General features: G+C 29.9%; 1 protein-coding gene across 2 annotated transcripts in view; it reads right to left on the bottom strand.

Moving 5' to 3' along the window:
• The window catches only part of uros (uroporphyrinogen III synthase), a 7,494-nt gene extending 731 nt beyond the window's left edge, over positions 1-6,763 (bottom strand). The window contains exons 1-8 of one of the 2 annotated variants that reach the window (XM_016485576.1): positions 6,671-6,763; positions 6,247-6,454; positions 5,357-5,440; positions 5,170-5,266; positions 3,081-3,152; positions 1,307-1,381; positions 1,144-1,227; positions 9-94 (exon numbers count right to left, since the gene is read on the bottom strand). In XM_016485576.1, coding sequence (XP_016341062.1) covers positions 9-94; positions 1,144-1,227; positions 1,307-1,381; positions 3,081-3,152; positions 5,170-5,266; positions 5,357-5,440; positions 6,247-6,321 — 573 coding nt within the window. In that variant the 5' untranslated portion in view covers positions 6,322-6,454; positions 6,671-6,763. The remainder of the gene's footprint in view (positions 1-8; positions 95-1,143; positions 1,228-1,306; positions 1,382-3,080; positions 3,153-5,169; positions 5,267-5,356; positions 5,441-6,246; positions 6,455-6,670) is intronic. The other variant, XM_016485577.1, reaches the window with a different exon arrangement.
• Between the last annotated feature and the right edge of the window lie 3,140 nt (positions 6,764-9,903).

Here is a 9,903-nt window from a genome sequence, read left to right as displayed (position 1 = left end):
ACACACACCTGCTGAGTGAAATAGTCAGTGATGTTCTTCTGTAGATCAGGATGTTTAGATGTCTGATAGACGGTCAGTGTCTCCAGAGGAATATCTGACAGAGAAACCACAACGATAAAGGAATACTGATTCAAATGCAAGAAGAAACTCATTTCTATGATTATTTTTGGGCAACAAAACCCCTCAAATGTGCATGTCAGGGTCATATTTTACACCATAGTCATAACAAAAAAATGAGACATCATTTTGCAAACAGAAAGCTTCATTCTGGAGTTTCAGTTTAATGTAATGTAATGTATTGCTGTATTTTCAGCATCATTACTCCAGTCTTCAGTGTCACATGTTTTGTACCCGTGATACTTTTTTCAGGATTCTTTGATGAATAACAAGTTGAAAAGAACAGCATTTATTCAAAACAGAAATCTTTTTTAACAATATAAGTCTTTACTGTCACTTTTTATCAATTTAACACATCTTTGCTGAAAAAAAGTATTAATTTCTTTCAAAAATAGAAAGAAATCTGCTGACCCCAAACTTTTGAACTGCAGTGTATATTGTTACAAAAAGATTTTTATTTTGAATAAATGCTGTTCTTTTAAACTTTATTCATCTGTGAATCCTGAAAAAAGTATCACAGGTTCCAAAAAAATATAAAGCAGCAAAACAGTTTCCAACATTGATAATAAATCAGCATATTAGAGTGATTTCTGAAGATCATGTGACACTGAAGACTGGAGTAATGATGCTGAAAATACAGCTGCGCATCACAGAAATACATTACAGTTTCATGTATATTAAAACAGAAAACTGTTATTTTAAATTGCAATAATATTTCACAATTTTAGTTTTTTCTGTATTTTTGTTTAAACAAATGCAGCTTTGATGAGCATAAAAACTTCTTTAAAAAACATGAAAATTCTTACTGATCCCAAACTTTTGAACAGCAGTGTATATTTTTGATAATATAATTTAATATCTTTTTCCTTTTTATTTTGGGGTGAAATGAAACCCTAAAAAACAACAACAACAATGAAATGTTCACTGCATTAAAAAACATTAATGAGTTTTCATGACACATGTTGCATCTTTAATATCTGTAAATGCTCTGAAATGGTTAGTAAATGTTTGAATAAATCATCTCACGGTTCTTTCGGAGCGCGGTGGGCAGGACTTCACGTTTGATGGAGCCGCAGGGAAAGAAAAGTGGCAGAATCTCTAGATTTTCTCCTGCGTTTAACAAAACACAGCATTAACAAAGACTCATCTTATGAAAATATGAGAGAGAGTAATATTTAAAGGGTCATACTCTGTAGGATGAGCAGAGCGAGAGCGTCTGCGGTTCCACTATCTTCTCCCAGCGGATTCAGACCCAAATCTACAACTGAACATTTCAGCAGAAAACAGCAATTGAAAGCATTATTAAAATGACATGCAACTGTTAGGTTTCCTAAATCTGATTTTGCATTTATAAGTGTGACTCTCATGAAGACATGTCCGGGTCATATTTCAGCACAAAATAATACATTTTTAATTATACTTTGCATAATGCACAATGACAATTAAGCCTATGTTTAGGTCAACAACCATTATTGCAATAATGCAAAAAAATAAAAAACATTCATTCTCAGCTGTATTTTTTAATACTGTATATATACACTGTCGTTCAAAAGTTTGGGATTGTAATGTTTTTAAAGCAGTCTCTTCTGCTCATCAAGGCTGCATTTATTTGATTAAAAATACAGAAAAAAACAGTAATCTTGCAAAATGTTATTACAATATAAAATAATGGTTTCTATTTTAATATCCTTTAAAATATAATTTATTTCTGTGATGCAAAGCTGAATTTCCATCATCATTACTCCAGTATAAAGTGTCACATGATCTTCAGAAATCATTCTAATATGCTGATTTATTATTAGAATTATCAACAGTTGTGCTGCCAAATATTTTTTTGGAAACTGCGATACTTTTTCAGGATTTTTTGATGAATAAAAAGTACAACATTTATTCAAAATATAAATCTTTGCTATCACTTCTTAACATTTTAACACATCCTTGCTGAATAAAAGTTTGAATTTCTTTCAAAAAATAAGAAAGAATAAAAATTTACCGACTCCAAACTTTTGAACTATAGTGTATATTGTTAGAAAAGATTTCTACTTTAAATAAATTATCTTCTTTTTAAATTTTTATTCATCAAAGAATCCTGAAAAAAGTATCACAGGTTATATGAAGCAGCAAAACTTTTTTGATAATAAATCAGCATATTAGAATGATTTCTGAAGATCATGTGACACTGAAGACTGGAGTAATGATGCTGAAAATACAGCTGCGCATCACAGAAATACATTACAGTTTAACAGATATTCACATAGAAAACAGCTGTTTTACATTGTAATAATATTTCAAAATGTTCCTGTATTTTTGATCAAATAAATGCAGCCTTGATGAGCAGAAGAGACTTCTTTAAAAAACATTAAAAATCATTCTGATCCCAAACTTTTGACCGGTAGTGTATATATATATTGCAGTATTCTTTTTTTTGCATTATATATATATATATATATATATATATACACACATTTATTAATAATGATATAATATACGTGGCAGTTTCAAGGCACAGCTGAGAATGAGGTGTATACATACATACAAACATAACATTTATTCTTCTGGTTTTGGGGCAAAATATGACACGTGCTTGTTCTTTAAAAAAAAGTAGATTTTAAACATACAAATAGAGAGAAAAGAAATGCAGAGAGACACAAAGAACAGACGATGAGGATGAGAGAGGAAGGTGATTCTCATCTGGCTGTGACGATGCACAGGTGTGTTCAAAACATCAGGCAGGTGTGAGCAGATTTACTCAGCTGACTTCAGCCACAAACACACACCTCCTTCATTAACAGCCGCGAACTTAAAACACTCATCAGGGACGTGTGAATCCCAGCCGTGTGTGAGAACGCTTCTGATGTGCTGCCATTGTGTTGAAGCACAGACAGTAAAATACTGTCTCATAATCTCCTGATCCATCAGAGCTCCCTCGTGTTCAGCTGAAATTAACAGAATCAGTTTCATACCTAAAGATGCTGTCGCTTTGCCAACCACATAAACTGACTTTTCATTCCATTTGTCTTTCACTGCGTCCCATTCTGTAGAATACAAACATTAGAGAATCAGCATAAATTGTATAAATGCATAAAATGCAAAATAAAGCATTAATGCTCCTAAAAACATCTTTATCATTTTAATCGTGCATCTAACTATTTTTTTACTTTGACCTGATATGAGGAAAAATTATTAAAAGTGGCGAGATAACTGTGAGCACTTACTTTTTTTCCTCGTACAGACAGTTGCATTTATATTTGCATGCGTGCATTTGACAGACGACTTTATCATTGCATCCAAGCTAAACTTTTTTTCAGTTCATGCCTTTCCTGGGAATCGAACCCATGACTTTGCCGTTGCTTGCGCCAAAATACTGCTTTAAAGCAGCACTATGCAACTTATGGCGCTCTAGCGGTTACTAAACAGAACTGCACACATCCCGCGGAAGAACATTTCAACCGGATCTACTTCTCTAAGTGTATGTCTATGGCGATTCACGCAGGTGTGTGTTACTCCGCAGCGGTGACCAGGCTGCAATAGTCCGAATATAAGTACTTATTATAAGTGTACCGGAGTGATTCGGAATAAGACACAAACGTGGTTTGGAAGATGAATTCATGATGTACTCACTCATTACATACATTTAGCAAATTTTGAACACAGAAAAAGTTACATAGTGCTGCTTTAATGTTTGAGAATTTGAGAACCCCTGTTTTATAAGTTTCTACAACTGAAAGATTATTAACACTTTTGAAATGATCCCTCCACACTAAACTAATAACTCATATTATACTAATAATTCATATTATAACTTATACTGTAGTTCAATATAGTTAACTGAAACTAAAACTGAAACTAAAATTAAAACCATTAAAAGAACATTTTTGTTACTTGAAAAAAAAAACGTTAACTGAAACTAAAATATAAAAAACATTTTTATTTCAGCTAGCTGCCCTTGCAACATTCCTCGTTTTAATTTGGTTTAATTTTAAAATGAACTAAAACTAAAACTGAAATGAATAAAAACTATACAGAAAAAAAAAGATAATTGCGACTTTTTATCTCACAATTCAGATTTTTTTAAGCTGAAACCTCACAATTCAGACTGTTCCCAGCGATTCCAAATAAATAAATAAATAAACAGCAAGATATAGTCAGAATTGAGAGACTTGTGAGAAACTCAATGAAAATCAGTTATATATGTAACAAACCACAAATTATAAATGCAAAGTTAATCACTCTCCTTTCACGGTATGCATTTAGTTAGTTAGGTAGTTAGTTAGTTAGCTAGCTAGTTAGTTAGTTTGTTTTTGTTGTAAAGCATTTACGAGTGTTTTGCTTTTTATGTTTTTAATCAGTTTTGTAAACAGAATCATTATGTATTCTATTTTAATTGTACAATAGTATCATATTTTGTACGTGTAACTTAAATATGTTTATTGTAAACGAAAATTAACCAATTTTTAATTTAATTAATTTAATTAATAAAAAGTATACATTTATATTAGTGCTGTCAAACGTTATACATTATGTATATATATATATATAAATACACACACATGCATGTATATATTTAAGAACAATATGTTGTGTTTATGTATTAAATATATTTATATATATTATATGAATATAAATATATACATGTAAATACATGGAATTATTTATTTCTAAATATGCATGTGTGTGTATTTATTTATATATACATAATAAATATACACAGTACACACACATATATTATGTAAACAAAAACTTTTATTTTAGATGCGATTAATCGTTTGACAGCACTAATTTATATATGTTGAAAAAACTACAAAAACACATAAAACAACTAAAATATAAATGGAAAATATAAAAATAAAAATTGATTCAAAATATTATTAAAGCTAACTCAATGATACTAAAATAACACTGCAGTCGTTCCTTATAAATCCCATATGGAAGAGTTACTTTTTTGTGAAAATTTAATTTTGTGACATTGTAACAAAGAAATCATGCATCACTCATCAACTACAAAACAAAAGCAACTGCAAAGGCTGTGAGCATCTGCTGATCCAGACTCACTGTGTCTGTGTCTCTGAGAGTCTAAGCAGCTCTTCACGGCCTCCACGGCTCTGGGACTGCTGAAGATCAGACCTCCAAACCTCTCGGGCTCAAAGAGCTGGTGTTTCCCCAACAGAAGGACACAGAGTTCATATCTAACAAACCACAACAACACCAGGCAACTTCAGAAGCGGGTTTCCACACTCACCCGCTCGGAGAGCTCATTTAGAGACACAGATCTGAAGGACAGAGCCGGAATCAAAGCAGCCGTGTGTCCACAAGAGGCCAATTCCTGGAAGAAACAGCCACATTGTTACCAGTGTTGCCAACTCATGTTCAGGGGAAGCTGCTAAAGGAAGGTTGATTTGTTGCTAAAAGTTGCTAAATTATGTCACTGCGCGATGACGTCATTACGTGTGTCGCTACATCAAATCAAATCTTAAATTTAGATTTGTTCGTAAAATAATATAAATGCATATTAAAATGTAAATAACCATTTTTTAAATTTTGTTAGCTAGTAAATAACTAAAACTACACATTCTGAACAATTGAAAAAGTAGTTAGTTCGTATATTACACTCTAAGACAAGCTACTATGTTACAATGAAGGAATTTTCCATATTGATCTTTCCACTGCATTTTTAATTACACATTGTAATTTGTGTTTTCAGGTTAAAACGGTTAATGGATAATGCCCTGGAAAATTACTAGTACCTTTTCCATTTTTGGAGATATCTTTCTTACTAACTGATCAACAACCGCAAGTACAAGCTACTAACAAAGTGTAACATAAATGAACAATTATTCAATATTATTATTAAATTGAACAACTGAAAATAGCAGCTAATTTAATTCACGTGAGGTGTGTACTGCTAGGCATCTTTGGATTTCTCTTTTTGTGTAATTTAGATTTTTTTTTCATCATTTGAGTCACTTATCAAAAGTTGATAAATTCATTTTAAAATAGCTACATTTGTTGCTAGGTGCTTCTGGAAGAAAAAGTTGCTAGGGTAGTCTGAAAAGTTGCTAAATTTAGCAACAAAGTAACACTCTCAAAGCACTTCCTGTGAGTTTTAATACAGCACTGAATCAGCTTTACCTTCATATAAGGGTCTGCTTCATCTCCACTCTCTCGTGGCTCTTTCAGAAGTAGCACTTTCATTTCTGCAGGCATCTATAACCACTGAAACAGACAATGCTTTAATAATAATAATAATAATAACGCCAGAGGGAGGTTCTGCTGAATATTCAAACGAATATCAGCATTTGATACAACAACGCCCATCAGAATCCACATCTGTCACACACTGATAACAAGCACACGGCAGGAACTGAAGGATATGTGTTTTCATCTGCTTCTGCTTTTGAGGTTTGCGTCAGACTGCTTGTGTTTACATGCACTGACATCAGTCAATTATGAAACTTATAAGACAGCAAACACAGCGATTCTGGTGCAGCTAAAAAGCGTCAGAGTGCTTAATGGATATAGCTTGATATTAGTTGGAAAATGCATCATGACATACTTGCAGCGAGCGAGTTTATGCAGCTTTCCATGTGATTGTAAAGTATGAAGCAGGACGCAGCAAGCGCTACATTTAAAAAACAGAATACAGTTATTTTTCAAAATAAAAGTCCCTGTTTGCTGTTGTTGTTTTTTATTGCTCTTGTTTGCGGGAGAGGAGTATGGAAGCAAATTAAAAAAAAAAAAAAAATCTCACAATTCGGACTTTTTTAACACACTTCTCCCAATTCAGACTTTTCCCAGTGATTCCAAATAAATGAATAAATAAATTGCAAAATATAAACTCAGAACTGTGAGACAGACACTCAATGAAAACAGCTTTTGTTCTCTCGCGTGCGTATGCAGCAGTTATATTTCTTGGATGTGTCTTTATGAAGGACAGGCAGAAGTTAGACCTGTGGACGCCTATTATTAAAAAAAGGTTAGAATTTTGAGATGTAAACTCAGAATTATGAAAAAAAAAATAGAATTTTGAGATGTAAACCCAGAATTGTAAAAAAAAAGTTAGAATTTCGAGATGTAAACTCATAATTATTAAAAAAAAAGGATTTCGAGATGTAAACCCAGAATTATTAAAAAAAGGTTAGAATTATGATATGTAAACCCAGAATTATAAAAAAAGGTTAGAATTTTGAGATGTAAACTCAGAAATATAAAAAAAATGTTAGAATTTCTAGATGTAAACTCAGAATTATGAAAAAAATGGAATTTCGAGATGTAAACCCGGAATTATAAAAAAAAAGTTCAAATTTTGAGATGTAAACTCAGAATTATTAAAAAAAGGTTAGAATTTTGATATGTAAACTCAGAAATATAAAAAAAAAGTTAGAATTTCTAGATGTAAACTCAGAATTATGAAAAAAAATAGAATTTCGAGATGTAAACTCAGAATTATAAAATAAAAGGTTAGCATTTTGAGATGTAAAATAAGAATTATGGAAAAAAAATAGAATTTCGAGATGTAAACTCAGAATTATACAAAAAAAGTTTAGAATTTTGATATGTAACCTCAGAAATATGAAAAAAAGGTTAGAATTTCGAGATGTAAACTCAGAATTATTAAAAAATGTTAGAATTTTGATATGTAAACTCAGAAATATAAAAAAAAGGTTCGAATTTCGAGATGTAAACTCAGAATTATTAAAAAAAGGTTAGAATTTTGAGATGTAAACTCAGAAATATAAAAAAAAGGTTCGAATTTCGAGATGTAAACTCAGAATTATTAAAAAAAGGTTAGAATTTTGAGATGTAAACTCAGAAATATAAAAAAAAGGTTCGAATTTCGAGATGTAAACTCAGAATTATTAAAAAAAGGTTAGAATTTTGAGATGTAAACTCAGAAATATAAAAAAAAGGTTCGAATTTCGAGATGTAAACTCAGAATTATTAAAAAAAGGTTAGAATTTTGAGATGTAAACTCAGAAATATAAAAAAAAGGTTCGAATTTCGAGATGTAAACTCAGAATTATTAAAAAAAGGTTAGAATTTTGAGATGTAAACTCAGAAATATAAAAAAAAGGTTCGAATTTCGAGATGTAAACTCAGAATTATTAAAAAAAGGTTAGAATTTTGAGATGTAAACTCAGAAATATAAAAAAAAGGTTCGAATTTCGAGATGTAAACTCAGAATTATTAAAAAAAGGTTAGAATTTTGAGATGTAAACTCAGAAATATAAAAAAAAGGTTCGAATTTCGAGATGTAAACTCAGAATTATTAAAAAAAGGTTAGAATTTTGAGATGTAAACTCAGAAATATAAAAAAAAGGTTCGAATTTCGAGATGTAAACTCAGAATTATTAAAAAAAGGTTAGAATTTTGAGATGTAAACTCAGAAATATAAAAAAAAGGTTCGAATTTCGAGATGTAAACTCAGAATTATTAAAAAAAGGTTAGAATTTTGAGATGTAAACTCAGAAATATAAAAAAAAGGTTCGAATTTCGAGATGTAAACTCAGAATTATTAAAAAAAGGTTAGAATTTTGAGATGTAAACTCAGAAATATAAAAAAAAGGTTCGAATTTCGAGATGTAAACTCAGAATTATTAAAAAAAGGTTAGAATTTTGAGATGTAAACTCAGAAATATAAAAAAAAGGTTCGAATTTCGAGATGTAAACTCAGAATTATTAAAAAAAGGTTAGAATTTTGAGATGTAAACTCAGAAATATAAAAAAAAGGTTCGAATTTCGAGATGTAAACTCAGAATTATTAAAAAAAGGTTAGAATTTTGAGATGTAAACTCAGAAATATAAAAAAAAGGTTCGAATTTCGAGATGTAAACTCAGAATTATTAAAAAAAGGTTAGAATTTTGAGATGTAAACTCAGAAATATAAAAAAAAGGTTCGAATTTCGAGATGTAAACTCAGAATTATTAAAAAAAGGTTAGAATTTTGAGATGTAAACTCAGAAATATAAAAAAAAGGTTCGAATTTCGAGATGTAAACTCAGAATTATTAAAAAAAGGTTAGAATTTTGAGATGTAAACTCAGAAATATAAAAAAAAGGTTCGAATTTCGAGATGTAAACTCAGAATTATTAAAAAAAGGTTAGAATTTTGAGATGTAAACTCAGAAATATAAAAAAAAGGTTCGAATTTCGAGATGTAAACTCAGAATTATTAAAAAAAGGTTAGAATTTTGAGATGTAAACTCAGAAATATAAAAAAAAGGTTCGAATTTCGAGATGTAAACTCAGAATTATTAAAAAAAGGTTAGAATTTTGAGATGTAAACTCAGAAATATAAAAAAAAGGTTCGAATTTCGAGATGTAAACTCAGAATTATTAAAAAAAGGTTAGAATTTTGAGATGTAAACTCAGAAATATAAAAAAAAGGTTCGAATTTCGAGATGTAAACTCAGAATTATTAAAAAATGTTAGAATTTTGATATGTAAACTCAGAAATATAAAAAAAAGGTTCGAATTTCGAGATGTAAACTCAGAATTATTAAAAAAAGTTTAGAATTTTGATATGTAAAATCAGAAATATTAAAAAAAGGTTAGAATTTCGAGATGTAAACTCAGAATTATTAAACAAAGGTTAGAATTTTGATATGTAAAATCAGAAATATTAAAAAAAGGTTAGAATTTCGAGATGTAAACTCAGAATTATTAAACAAAGGTTAGAATTTTGATATGTAAACTCAGAAATATTAAAAAAAGGTTAGAATTTCTAGATAACTCAGAATAATGAAAAAAATTAAAAATTTCGAGATGTAAACTCAGAATTATGAAAAAC

Source organism: Sinocyclocheilus anshuiensis, unplaced genomic scaffold (assembly GCF_001515605.1).
Source record: "Sinocyclocheilus anshuiensis isolate Anshui unplaced genomic scaffold, SAMN03320099.WGS_v1.1 scaffold241, whole genome shotgun sequence".
In the NCBI taxonomy this organism is placed as follows: domain Eukaryota; kingdom Metazoa; phylum Chordata; class Actinopteri; order Cypriniformes; family Cyprinidae; genus Sinocyclocheilus; species Sinocyclocheilus anshuiensis.
This window is presented reverse-complemented; position numbering and strand designations above follow the sequence as displayed.